Below are 15,466 nucleotides of genomic sequence, written 5' to 3' on the forward strand. Positions count from 1 at the left end.
TCGTATATTATTTTATCGAAACGTAATGACTGCATTCTAACATTAGTCACCACAAATGGAAATCCATGAAACAACGAAAGCATCGAAGAAAATTTCATGATCCAAGATAAAATTGGTTTGCCATAAAGCTACAGGTGTACCGGGTGGTCCAAAAGTCACAGACCATTTAAACATCGAATTTCCGTACAAAAGAGTAAATGAACAGCAGAAATCAATAACGTAATCTCGCCGAAAAAATAATTCAGAGCTGTCACTGCGACTTTTCTGCTGTGTTAGCATAACGTTATCTCAAATTACGTTAAGTTGTTTGTAAATGTTATTTCTTCAATAATCGATTCGCAACAGAGTGGTATCCGTTTCGTGTCCGACAGGAAGCAAACGCGGTTGACAAAGTTTCCCCGGGTTGTCGGCGGCGCGGCGCGCGAAGCCCGCTCGATAGGGGATCGATAGATCGTCGTGCGTTCGCGGGGATCAAGGACTTTCATGCCCATAAACGGAGCAGGAGCCCCGGCCGTTTTAGCCGCTATTAGCGCGGGCTCACACGTGCGTGGACACACGCAGCTGCAACAAGTGTCGTGGCTCTCACCGGAAGCGAGTCATAGGCCGGCGTTATGCGTGCTCGTGCATTTAATAAATAGAAAATGTCGCGGGGTTGTGTAAACCGTGCCAACGACGACGGAGAGGAATAAAAAAGAGAGAGAGAGAGAGAGAGAGAGAGAGAAAAAAATAAACAACTGCGCGAGCCGGGAACGCATTTTTCGTTCGGCTCGCGAGCGTGCGCACGCTTGCGCGAACTGCCTCCCTAGATGGAGAGAAAGCACGTTCGCGCGTTTATGGTGTTAACCGCGCCGGCATACGAAATGATTCGATATTGCGGACATTTTTTTTTCCCCTCCCCCCCTACCGATCTGCGCGAACTCCGCCGGGGTCGATCAAAATCACCCGTGACATTCGAACCGCTGCCGGTGCGAGTGACCTCGCGATTCGTAATTAGCGGAATCGGGCTTCTCGCATGCGAAAGGAATAATTGCAGAAACGTGAACGCTCGGCGTTTTTGCGCTGACCCAGTTCGCGACCGCGGGAGAATCAGGAGTACTCTCCTAACGGAAAACTGCCGAATATAAAATTAATTACCCCGTGGCGCGGCAGCTTTCGAACCGCGTCGGGTCCGAAAAGTGTTCCAACATTTCCGATTCTCGAAGAATTGCGATCATTTCGTAAAAACAAATACTGCCACCGTAAGACTAAACTCATTTTAAAAATTGAAACCTTCACTCTCACAACCCATCGTTCATTTGTATGAAGATACGTCTTGTTTAATATTATTCATATCTGTAAGAACAAAATTTATCTCACGACCGATTCCATCACGGATTTGAAGACTGACGCTTCCTTTTTATAACGACCCCATATAAATTGATGTACGATTTTTCTTTTCAGAGTTTTATCCAGCTTTGAGTGACAGGTGTGCCGCCAGCTTTAGAGTGCTATAAGTTACAACATTAGGGCCGGACTTGTTCCACATTTCTGCTCCATAAAACAGCGAAATAAATCGTACATTATTGGAGCAATTAAGAAAGTTTGTTGCAATTGAGGGAGAAAATTTTCATTTTGCATAGAGATCCGCGATCTAGTAATTAACGTGTTGAATCAATTTTGTATTGAAGCAACTATTGCCTCCATGTTTGCTTTCTAAATAAATCGATAATAATAAGAAGTAACACTCGTACTTTGACAGGTTCATTACGAGTTTCATTTCCCATTAATGCTCGGACTTCTGCGAGTTCTAGGCCTATGCCGGAGTCATTTCTGACCCGCACCTATGCATATCTCACTACAGTTTTCTTTCGATATAAGGCGATATCACGGGACCGGCTTTCGTCGTATTTCGGATAAAGAAGAAGAAGAAGAAGAAGAAGAAGAGGGGATAGAAGAAGAAGGGGGGAGGGGATAGAAGAAGAAGAGGGTCCTATATCGGAATAAAATTGCAGATATTGACGGTCGCTCGAGGGGTCACGAATGACCGCACCGCGACGGGTCACGAATGACTCCGGCATAGCATACGTAGGACGCGACCTGACGAAAATGATCTTTAGCTAGTAAAAGTCAACGGCGTCAGTGAGCGGCGAGGAGAGAATGGAAGGTGCGTTGTTCGAGAACTATTAACAATCGCGTGAACGTTGTCAAAACGATCCGGGTCTCTCGCACAATCACCGATGACTCTTAAACGTGTCAAGGGATCGACCCCAGCGATCGGTCGACATAAATTATCGGCGGTCGGTCAACGGATCGATCTATTACTTTGCACGGTGTCTCGGAGATTAAAATCGCGCGGGTATCCTGGTTCGGGCCGAATTGAAAGAGAAGATGAATAAAAAGAAAAAGAAAAAAGAAAAAAGGAACGGCAATCACGATCAATCGCGACGAATTCAATCGGAGCCTCTCGGAGAGCCCGCGTTCCACTCCTTTGTGCGATTGTTGCGTGAGCCGGCGTGAATGGATCCGAGTAATTCCTTTCTCGAGATCGCACGGATTGATCCTCGTGATCTTAATCGACGGGCTCGATGGCCGGGAAGAACGTATAATTGATTTCAGCCAAAGTGAAACGGAACGCTTTTAACTCTGATTTGTGACACGAACGCGTCGCCGATCCTCGTTCGTGCAATTTCGGGTACGCGTTTCCTGTTCTCGCGCGAAACAATAAGTTCCTCGCAGATTGATCTTTACGAGTGCCGTGACGCTGGAAACGGGCTTTCGTTATCAGATCGAATTTAACGAGTGGCATTGATCAAACAATGGCGCAAAAAGAAAAAAAGGAAAGAAAATGTTGAGGCAATGCAACGTTAAAAATGACGGCGTTCTATCATTCAATTTCCTCGTTATTCTTCCCAGCCTGCAGTTCCACGTTGCGACGGACGAACGGTTTTATGAAAGTTTATGAACACGGTCAATTGAATACAATCACGAAATTAAATGAAGTAATTTGATCGTGTTGAACGAGGCCCGTCACGTCTCTCCGAGATGGATATGGAGAACACTCGAATGTAGTTTCGCTAATGTAACTTGATGAATAAGCTGCGAATCATTGTGGCTATACAATGCGTCCTGTGAACTCAAGTTTCTGACGTTACCCAATTCTACCAGCTTCGTTAGGATGTTTGCGTTCTTGGATTCTGTTCTCGCAAATATTCTAATATGTAACTGCTTGTAATTGCAAGGATGTGGACATTCCTATTTACACGCAACAATCTACGAGAAATCGTTCAGAACAGTTCGATCACTCAATCTGAGGAATACTTTCTTTAATATTCGACTGTTAAATTCGAGTCTTCAATTGTGAAATGTGTATCACTGCAATTAAAGTGCTTATAAATGCAATTAAGGTGGGTCGATCGTGGATTCTGTGCATTTATTAGAAAAATCGGTGTGTGAAATAGAATACAACAGAAACATTAGAATTTAACTATTACTACAATATTATTTTGTAATCGATTTAGTTTATCGAAAGACAAAACAAATCTTTATCCAATTTATTTTGCATAAAAACCCGCAGTCGATATTATCGATCAGGAAAATCATTCTTTCTTAAGTATCTTTCATACACGTGTCATAGCACTGCGAATAGGTACAATATTAATAGCAATTGCATCGCGTACCTAATATTAGCCTTCAACGACTTTGATGTGATTAACACTGTGAACCTACCAAGCATTAACAGTATCTGGTAAATATTGCCTTATAAAAATGGCAACCCTAAATTTATTAAGATTGTCCGTGATTGTCAATATAATAAATGCTTGGACAATCTTTCATAGTTTAGAATTTTCATAGTTTCAATAACTGTAAAATATAAAACCGGTCATTTTGACCGTGGTAATTTTAGCGTTAAAACTTCGTTCTTAATAACACGTGTTCACAGGAGCTTTCTTCTCAACTGTGCATACTCAATTATCTCCGCTAATGAGGCAATGGAGTAACGATTTCTATAATTAACCTTCCCGAGGCGAAAGCTTTTGGCGAAATACTTATGCAGCAATTTATTTTACACATTTTCGAACCTACTTTTCCGGATCAACGTTGATTTTTCTATCGAACCTAGCCTAAACAACTAATAATTTGAACTCGCAAAATTACTACTTAGACGGAGCGTTTTCAAAAATGTTCGTATTCTTTTTCGAAAATCCTCGTTCACGAGGCCTGAAGTCATCGGAGGGTCAACCGGCGATATTTTTTCAGTGAAAGTGAGGCGTGTATCATTCGACGTTGTCGGTCATAGTTGCGTGCGGACAACGCGGGGACAAGGTTTGACCGCGCCTAGCAGCACTTTCCACGATAATTAACTTCGGCGCTATCCCGGTCACGTGACGGTCGTTAGTTGTTATTCCATTCGTTTATTCGTCCTCAGGCAAATCGTCAGAACAGCGCAAGACGAGAGAAGCCGGCGCATAACAATGACCATACGCGCTGGAAAACGTGTCATAACTCGTTGAATTCCAACATCGGCAGCCTGCAATTAGTCAGCGTCGAGAGCCTCGAGATAACGAACGGATAGCTTCGATGTTTCGCAGAATGTGGCGGATAGAATGGTGAAATGCCGCGGACGCGCTGGAATTTTACTCTTGCGTTCGAATCAGTTCGGATAATAGAACGATTCCCCAGCTGTAGTGTTCAATTCAATCTTTAATAATTTTCTGTTGCGTGAAACGGTGCATTTAAATGTTACAGAATTCAGAAATTATCCGTCCTGAATTAAACGAGCAAAATATGCTTGGAATTATGTCGTGTTTTTGCGTAGTCAATTTTTGGCCTACTTCTAACGATTATATCACCAAATATCTGCATAATCTCGTCAACTCACGACCAGCATGCACTGCGTTGAAGCTTCCTCTTTCGAACGAGCCCTTTCCCAGCGAAAAATATTCTCATATAAGGACGAAAAGGTGAGGCAGGTAAAACCATTTTTGTCGGTAACGTGGTCACTCTACCTTATCGCCGATCTACGGAGTCTTGGCCCTCGAGGGGTTTTATGGATGCTGAAGATTACAATTTTTCTGACGTGTTCGGAGGCAAAGCAGTGACGAATTCTTTCGGAAGCCGAGTGTCAATGGCGGTTTCGAGGATTCGAAGCGAGGGAGGTCGCGTTCAAACAGATAATCTTGACCAACCGCGGAAGTTCCCGAGGAACGTGATCGTTGAAAAGGCTGCAGAAGAAAACCGTGGGATTCTTAGAAGCGTTTAGGTAAAGAACCCTTGTCGCGGCGATCCCCCATCCGCGTTGATTTCTGATCTAGACTGGTATTTCCTCCCGGAGATCTTCTTTTAGATCTCGGAGCGACCACGTCACGCTCTTCGTGCAGTTTGAAAAGGGTCTGCTTGCAAACGAGGAATCAGTTCGTTCCAGAAAACCCTCGCCCGTCAATATCTACGGACCGGATGTAAGAATTTCAATGCATTCGATGCTCGAACGAATATTTTTAACGCGAGTGGCGCTTGAATATTAAATATGAAAATGCGATTGGTCAATAAATGGCCCGACCCAATAATTTCCAAGAGAACTTCGTCTCTTTTAGTCACTCTCATCAACTAATTAAATTGTTGACAGACGATCGACAATGTTCTCAAATGGTAACGTATAATTTACGTACTAAATGATTTAATTAAATGCTGCATGATCGGATGCGCCGGCAAGGATTTAGAGATTTTAGAAAATACTTGTTAAACCTCGTAACTAGGTAACTTTATTGAACAATATACTGTAAAAATAATCTGCAAAATGTATTCTAAATTATATTAGGATCGTATATTTTATTGAAAAATATACTAGAATCGTAGAAAAATTAACGTAATTTGTTATCTCATTCTCAATTTTTGGAAAAATTATGTAACACAATTTTTCTATAAAAATGGAATATTTTACGGAAATTGAAAACGACAGGAAATAATTTAGTCTTAAATTATAGTACTATCTTTAGTGAGAATATTTTTGCATACAGTTGTGAGGGTACGAAGTCTTTTTGAATTTGATGTACCTAGTTAAGAGGTCGATCTGAATATTACTATTAGAAACGAAGCATTATCCACTCACGCTTTTACTGTGGCTAGTGCTGTGCGTATGGTGCGTGTCGATCTTCATATTAGCACACCGATTCAAAGCGTGCAATCGTCGGAATAGACTCTGCAAGGAATCAGCCTCGAGGAAGGGATGATCCTTGGCTACACCAGAGACGTCTATTGGAAACTGGTAATCTGCAATCAAAGGAAAACAATCGTTTAATTCTATTTACATCGATTCGAGTCAACACAAGACCACGACCAGTCACAAACCATAATTTACATGTGAAGACGAATCAACGAAAATCACATTTTCAGAGATTTTTGATAGAGCAAATATAGACTGAAGATAAATATTAATTATTCACTCTTTCTCCAAATCTTTTTAGGAAGTATGCAAAGTTTATTATGAAATGACTGAGTTACCACGGGCGAGTAAAAGTTGAGAAAAATCATTTAAAATTCAGATGTCCAAAGAATAGGGTACTGTCAATTGTCAACGATACAAACAGATCGATTATCGAAATAATGATCCATTATGTTCGGAACGCGATATTCCAACAATAACGGGATTCAATCGGTCGTTGATCGTCCGCTGTTTATCGTTCAGTTGTCCTTGAATCGTGTTTATAAATTGAAAATGTTTTTCTGGTGTGTGCATTCAATTTATTTCATTAAATATTTCGCCTGTTTCAAGTATAGAAGATTGATACATCAGTTGGCCATTTTCCGCTGTGTGCTTAATTCATTTGATTAAACACTTCAGCACTTATTGTCTCGTGTTTCTCATGGACAGCTCGAATTTAATTGGCTTCTGAAGGTCACTTTCTCTACTGTGAATCACACTAGGACATGACTTCCAACTTGACACACCCTCTTGCCTATCCTTTTGCTGTCCAGCTAACTAAACAATAAGGGGGAAAGGTAATCCCTTGTGGCCTTCAGCAGCTAGTTGATCTTAATCCGCCCGTAGAATGACTCGACAATGTGGCTTATCTAGCAGACCTCGCTATTCAGAACTGCAGGAACCTTTACAAAGTGGACTTAACCCAGACCATGCACTGCTGTCACACTAAGTGTTTATAATTGTTTGTAACCGCTACCCCTTTGTGATCTTTTGTAATACCGCGTACACGGAAGCGTCCCTAAATTTTGCACAATTTTTCTACGCACGTATGCGACATTCAAAAGAATATTAGATGAGTATAAAAGAATTTTCAATAAAATGAAAATGTTTCACGTTGCACGCGACCGTTTTCAATGATACTTATCGAACAAATGTGTGTGTACCGATAAAAGAAACAAATATTATTTAAATTATCAAAGTTTCGCTTACAATCGATATCGATAATAAACGTTCATCAACACAACGTGACAGCAGGGAGAGAAATCAAGGACATATCCGATCGGTTATGCGACTTCCTGCAGGTGCGCGTTGATATCGTGCCGTGTCTGACAGCATTGCAATAACAGCTTCTATATTATTATTGGCAATCGAAATATAATATATGTTATGAACAAATCTGTTTGCTAAAATCTTCCTTAAACCATCTATTAGGTCAGCCATTAGATTTAGCCATTTTAAAAAAAAAAATTAGATCGCCAATTTTATGTATTTATGACCAAAATGAATAATTGAAATACAAAACTGCGACGTTAGAAGAATTGAAGAATATTCTTGCAATATTTTCGATTTATTAAAATGATTGAAAGAACAAAATCATTGCGAGTAATTCTTGCGTCCCACAGTTGATGTAAAACATTTTGCATAAAGATCCGCGATCTAATAAGAACAAACAAATGCAAATCTTTTCGCAATTATAACGTAGCTTGTCGATTGAAGAACTAACTTTTGAAGAACTAACTTTTGAAGAAATAAAATCCCATTTCGCGTTTAGTTTCGTCTGCAATTCAATTTTTGAATCCATCAGTGTTTTTCGAATTCTGTGATCCACTACATTCCATGAAGAATCTATGAGAATTTGTAGATCATAGCTGTTCAGCGACTACTCGCACGGGCAGCGAATTTCTTGCCCTGGGCATACACACAACGGCGAGCTCGAAGCCACGCCCCTCCGGGCGCGAAGCCACGCCCCTACGGGTAAGGTTGCATGTATTCGCAACACGTAGCTCTGCTGTAGATTTTTTGCAGGACAATCGTGAAACTTTAGAACAAGGGTATAGACAATTTAGTGTAACTTTAGGACAATTGTACAGACAATTTATCAAAACCATAACTTTAGGACAATTGCATAGATAATTTAGCAATACTGTAGGACAGTTCTATAGGCGATTTCGTGAAACTTTAGGACAATTGTACAGACAATTTATCAAAACCATAACTTTAGGACAATTGCATAGATAATTTAGCAATACTGTAGGACAGTTCTATAGGCGATTTCGTGAAACTTTAGGACAATTGTACAGACAATTTATCAAAACCATAACTTTAGGACAATTGCATAGATAATTTAGCAATACTGTAGGACAGTTCTGTAGACGATTTCGTGAAACTTTAGGATAACTGTAAAACAAATATTCCTACACTATTCTCGTCTTACTTCTCGGATCGGTCGCCACACTAAAATTGTAAAACACTTCGTATTCCCACACGATTTGCGCATTTCAGTTGTTTTTCAAAAGGTCCCTGCACCGGGACGTCAAGATCGAGCGATCGTCTCGCGGCGCGCCGTCTCGACTAAAAAGAAAAACATTAACGCATGCGCTATTATTATTATTGCCGAAAGTGTGTAGTGTGCCGGCGCGTTGGTTCCGAGAATATCCAAAGCCTACATAAGCTGTTATGGCAGCGTGTAAACGAGACAATTGTGGAATCTGACGTAGGTAAGAATTCGAAGAAACGGAAGATATATGGGCGCGCAGCGCAGAAAGGATCGCCGCAAAGGATCCAAGGCGAAAGGGACACAAAGGAAAGTCTGTGCGCGTCCGTTTCCTCGAAGTCGGACCTCGCCGACGAGCCAACGATTTTGATATCTTCTCTCCTCTCCTGTTGTTCCCGCTCTTATCAACTTTCTCCCGAAACACAACTCGGTTTGGCAACGCTGATGACATTACTCTCTTGGGTACTTCCGGCGGGTCATCCGTCTTTGTCCGCTTTCGTCCAATCCTCGGCAACATATGAGCACGTGTTCATGGATAACCCGCCGAAACATCGTCCTCCATCACGACTTGCGCAACGTCGACACAGATCTCCCGAACCAGATCTTGGATCTATGATCTCGGATTCGGGACCGATCGGTCGAAGCTATTCCGTAGGTACCATTCGTGGGAATTTATTGTGACTGTTGCAGTAAAGGAGTTGTAACGTGCAAAACCAATTGTATTCCTATTCTCAAAAATCGTAGCCTACGAGTTAATTTAATTTTGCATTACCATTAATTCTACGAAATGGCACCTACCATTTTCTTGTTTCGGTATTTCCCCCATTTTGCGAGACTGCAACCTTCAGCCCTTACTGCGTCAGCTGGCAATGAAATTTATAAATTTGCAATTTTGTAAAAAATATTATAGACGAATCCACTGATGATTTTATTAAAATCTTTGCAGCTGATACGTCGAAGGGAGAGAAAGGCTCGAGGAGACAGTTAGGCGCCGAACGTTGCGAAACACGCATCAAGATACATCTGGATTGGGCCACAGCTGGGAAGACGTCTCGTAGGATCATGCATCCGATGAAAAATGAAGATTTTGGATAAGCAAGATCCGTATGTTAATTCGTCGTTCGTATGTGGACGAAAGCGTGTGAATCATTTCGAAGAGTTCTCGGCGCACGCTTATTACGTTATCTGATTGTACGATCTCCCGAAGCTTTTCGTAGCGTTTCACCCTTTCCTTTTTAGTTGTATCTCTCGCACGCTTTACGAATAATTTTGAGGTACTAGGTCACCAGGAGAAAGGTAATTATTCGGAGTCTGTACCCTTTTTTCTTCTGTACTCGTTTTTTGCTTTATTTGGACTCGCCTGAGACTCGCAGCTAATTGAACACGATTCTTTACTTTCTTGAACGCTGATTACACGCTCGTCCGTATAATCGGACGACTGAGAGAGAGAGAATAAGAAGAAGAAAAAAAAAATAACGGAAGAGAGAAGAAATAGCCCGGGAGCTGTTTTAAATCACATTATTAAGTTAAGAGCAACGACGTGTAAAAGAAAGTTCAAGCTGCCTGGGCTAGGCTGTTATTAACCTACCGTCCGGAGGATAATTAAGTTAGAGATGATAATCGGAATAATAACGTTATTATTTGAATTTTAACGAACCCCGCGATCACGTCCGGTCTTCGCGGCGTTTTATGTGCTCGCTGTAGTTTATTCGAATTATTGTTGGGAGTGACTGAGCGTACTTTCCCTAGAAAACTCCCGGGTCGTTAACGACGACAGGCATCTCAGATATCGCAATTTCTTTCGTAATGCGGACACGCTCCCGCGATAATCGCAAAAATGAAAAACCCCCAGCGATACGCTCTTTATTTGCATTACGTCAGGCCGATGACGCGAACGGTTTACTTTCGATGACCTCACAAACCTGCCACTATTTTTACGAAAAAGGAAAGCAGTCCAAATCGCACTACTTTTTCATACGGCTGATGTAGCTCGTTGCCCGCACAGTTATTTCTTGTTTGCACAAGCCACGTACAAATTGGTCTTTTACACATTCGTAAACCTGCTGCGGTAACGGTGCAAAAGAAACTGAATAATGCACACCCAATTTGTTCAGTTCAACGACGCACGTTCGACATGCATTCGGAGCTGCGTGAACTATCATTTTATATAGTGGATAGTAAACGAGCCGTTCACTGCACAAATCGATCAACTCCACTTTTTGAACAATCTTAAATTTAAGTGTCAAAGCACTCGGTATAATCATAACCTTTTATATTTATAATAACTTTCCTGAATAATAAAGATTAACACGATTACGCGACAAAATTTTGTTGGCCATTGAATAATAAATAATTTATTTCAGAGGCCATTTCGATTAACTCCGTACTCTAATGTAAATCTATTGCAACAATGCAACGCAAACGCACTAGCAATCGCTGAATGATAACGGTAAAATTTTTAGTGCCGTATTATCAGAATTACAGTAAAATAAATTAGTCAGTGACAGTCTAATTGCCGCAAGATGAAGTACGTGTGAAGTCAAATTAATTGTTATTAAGAATAAAGTTTAATTGGGTATGTTTTAACTTCTTCTGTATACTTTTCTACATCACTCCCAGATCGTATTTGGGATTGAAGTATTATAAACAATTATTTCAATTTGTCAGTGGTCTTAAAGAAATAAATATTATACCGTTATAATCAAGAGGAGTGAGACTAATAACAATGTGGATGTGGAAAACAGTGAATCATCTGATGATTCTTCAATACGATTTATCAACAGAAAGTCTGGCTCAAGAAAACGTTTATGGTTTTCTTTGGATTCTTCCGATTGAAATAGTAAAAATATTGCAACAAACACATTGATTGGGCGGAAAAGAAGTTGTAATCCTGATAATTGGGCCCGAAATTTACAAAAGCATAAAAAAACAAAAGGTTTGGCATACAGGAATAGAGGAGTTTGGGTTAGTTTAGTTAATTTAGTTTAGGACTTTTATCGGCTAGGCATTTGGGATATATGAGCCGTTCATTGCACAAATCGATTAACTCCGCCAGTCACATAAAAATTGTAACATTACTGACGACTATTTTTTGGCTATTCTTTCTTATTAATTTTATATACCGTTAGATAAAAGCTACATCTGTATTTATGCATTCTACAATATTTATTTGAATTTATATTATAAAAGGAATTTTAAAAAACAATGTACATTATTCCATTGCATTTCTCAACTTTTTGTTTTATGGAGTTAATCGATTTGTGCAATGAACCACTCAAATGTTGGTTTTATTTTCACGTGCACTCTAAGAAATAAAACATTTGACTTGTGAAATAGTTAATTTCATTGGGCGAAGAGGAAATTGTTTGATTTATTTCAGATTCGTAAGGGTACTTTTAAAAATGAAATATTCTGTTTGTGTGAAGATATTATTAAAATGATATTTATATCGCTTTATCGTTTTAGGTTGGGCTATTGTGAACCACTGAATAAAGGAGATATTTTGTTCCAAAGACACCTAACAGGCTCGATTTCATTAACCTTTCTCAACTTCAACGATACAGAGGTCGATGTAATCAGATCGGGAATTGGTGAAACGTTCGCGGCGATTATCTGAAATTGTGAGTTTCAATTATACGCGTGCGTTGGGTTAATAATTATCGGTCGTACGAAAAATCCGGAGGCAGGCAAGTGAAACTCGCAGGCTCGAATGCTAATTGATACGTCAGGTGAACGGTGCGCGGCAGTGCGGGCCACGTGGGTTTCCCCGCGGTACGCAAGTAATTAGTACATCCAGGAAGCGAACGTAATCGGCGATCGTTAAGGTTAATCTATCGATCGCGGGGGCTGCGCGTTATCGAGCGGCGATTTTGTTGTGATCATTGACTCCGGGATGCGCATGGTTCATCTTAGTAACCAAACAAGTAAATGATTTCGGTATTTAACCCCTTTGAGAGGTCTGAAAAAATTCTGAACTACTTATTGTACTCCCTAATTCACTATGCCAAGCGGTATTTCAGCCAATCGTTTAATCCTGTCTGCAATAAAAATGAAACTTTGAAAGTTATGAAGAAAAGGGGAATCTGAAATTATAAAAAGTCATACTTATATCTTTAGAAGAATACGAAACATTGCTAAATTATAGTAAACGGGTATCCAGGTACCCAGTGGCCGATGCACTAGTTAATGGAAGCCTATCCATGCGACTCGAAGAAAAAGTGGACACGCGAAACAGATAATGAGCCGACATGTTCATTAAATGTGAAGCCGCGAACTGCACGCGAATCGACAGACTTTTTCCCCTCTTTGTTTCAAGCGCGCGCGTGTACTGTACCGTCGTTTATAGCAATTGATTCACTCGGTTGAAAGCGGTCGCTGCTGTGAATCCCTGCTCAAATTTTAATTAATGCGCTTCCATTCTGTTACTGTTTCTAACCGGACTGTGAATCGCACGTTTGCAGAAAATCTAGATATAATTTGGTAAAAATGGAAGTTTCATTTAAACCGACACTTGCGATTAAGAATATATTCATTGAGATGGTGTCCCATTGTACATTATTATGCATTATCATCTCATAATTGTGATAAAATGAACAATTACTTTCAATACACCGACACTTTTCACAAAGAAACTTCGTAAAGGGAATGAGTTTCTATTTTAAGCGAATTTTCAGAAATGTTTCCCGAAAAATAAATACCAATTCGGTTATTACTATTCGTTTAATGTGCAGTAACAATTATCCATTGCTGATTTTTCCATGAGAAATGAAGCTTAGAAAGAATTGATTTACCGAAAGAAGGAGTAAAAATTCCAAAGCAGTTGAGAAATTAAAAAGAAACATTGTATCATCTTGTTACAAAACATTCTCTACAGTCCGAGCTTGATTGCCACGTGCTTTCTCTATTTATTGTAACACAAGATTCATGAGCAGAGTTACCCAATTGGTCAAGGTATTGGTTGCGCAGAGGAATGATTGACACGCTCGCTTCCAGCAGAGTGTACACGACCATAATTGCGAGGTATTCCCGGTACCAATTAAAGGTGTCTGAAACGTAATCGTCGATTTGCTAGACGTGACGAACGCGTATCGAGTGTCCGGAAAGCCGATACCTCGAAAACACGCATCGTCGCGATTCCTCATCGGTTTGCGCAACGAGACATTTTTTTCCCCGCGATCCATCGATCTCACTCGGCGATCGTCTTATTTGCCGAACAAGCGGGGGCACGCGCGCGACTCTTATCTCACACTGTCTCTGTACGGAGAAGACGTCAAACGATACTCGTGAATCCGATTTACGTTCGCGCCGAACCGAGGAAATGGATCGTCGATCCATTTCTACGTTTGGGCGGATCGTGGATCGCCGATCCGCCGCTGAACCGAGCGTTGTTCAAAGGTTGCGCGCGCGACGGTAACTTAATTAACCGTCGATCCTCTTAGCGTACACGTGTGACCGGGAAAGTAGGCCATCGAGATTGCATCGCGGAGATGATCAATATAAATCTTCGGTAACTCGAGTTGGATTTATCACGGAGAACCGCGCGCGCGCAGCTCTACACCGTCGGCCCCTGTGCGTCCCTCGATCTTCGGATCACTTGTGATCTCTTGATCCTTCTACCCGGCCGTTTATTGGCTCACTACGGACCGAATGATCCGAAAGATCCACGCGAGGCGTCCGATGCGCGGTGATGCGCATTCATACTTAACGGGTCGCATTAACGCACAGATAATGAAATAGTTGCAAGATGTAGGGTAAGCTTGCCTAATATGGGATCTCGGCTTATCTTGTTACAGAATTCTTCAACGTCGCAGCGAACCAACCTTGTTTCGCAACTAACCATTAGTTGCTATTCACTTTGCTGTTCTTTTCGTCGGTTTTTGCGAAAATCGGTTGCACGCGGCTCGCGGAGCCGTTCCGTTCAACCGAAACTTAATTTAGCACGCTGTCTGCCACGCCGTTACCCATAAACGTAACACAAAATTCGAACAACTTGCGCAATGATACAAGAACAACAAGACAAAGTTTCTTACAACACTTTCGGACCACTGAGCAGATTGAAATTGAAAATTGCTTTCAAATTCGGTAAAAAATTTGTATCATACGAGACCGAAGTGTTAGTTGATTCAGAAAATAGTAAGTTTATAAAGTCACAAACATTGTATATGCAATGGAGTTTAAGGCTTACTAGCTACAGTTTAATAACAAAGATTCAAGAGAATTTCATCTTCATAATTCTCTTTTCATTTTATTACGAAGGAGACGAATCTTTTGTCAATATATTTTCCAAAAGATTGCAAGAATATATACGTGGTTCATTTTTGGAAGGTACGACGAACTTTAATGAAAATATTAGTCGAAAGTTTCTTTTGTGGATCTCTGCCCTATATTTTGTATAAATTGTAATTTTCATTTTCATTGTCGCTATCAGATAATGTGGGGAATAGCGAACTTTCTATGCGTACTGTCACGACGCATCGCGAGAATAGAACGCTAATGTTTCGTGTAACATGGAAGCACGCGCGGATATGCTAAATGTGTTTGACGGCAGAGTACTTCAGCGGCTAAAAAGTAGAATAGCTAAAGATAGAAATACGATCGATAAAAACCGTCTGTTACATACATACGCGCGTATGTTTAACCGTCCGCTAATATATGCTCTTTCGTTTCCGTGTGCTGGTCTTCGACCGACCACGCGAAGTTTCGAATTTCAAAACTCTCAACCACTCCTCTACACTCTGACACTTCCCGAAAAATTACACCGTAATTCAAAACAATTTTAACAGTACTAAATCCCT

General features: G+C 40.8%; 1 protein-coding gene across 1 annotated transcript in view; it reads right to left on the reverse strand.

Moving 5' to 3' along the window:
• Cv-c (RhoGTPase activating protein) overlaps positions 1 to 15,466 on the reverse strand; it is a 437,455-nt gene that overhangs the window by 39,824 nt on the left and 382,165 nt on the right. Inside the window, exon 10 of the mRNA XM_076802187.1 lies at positions 6,086 to 6,246. Coding sequence (XP_076658302.1) covers positions 6,086 to 6,246 — 161 coding nt within the window. The remainder of the gene's footprint in view (positions 1 to 6,085; positions 6,247 to 15,466) is intronic.

Source organism: Halictus rubicundus, chromosome 16 (genome assembly GCF_050948215.1).
Source record: "Halictus rubicundus isolate RS-2024b chromosome 16, iyHalRubi1_principal, whole genome shotgun sequence".
NCBI classification, from domain to species: Eukaryota; Metazoa; Arthropoda; class Insecta; order Hymenoptera; family Halictidae; genus Halictus; species Halictus rubicundus.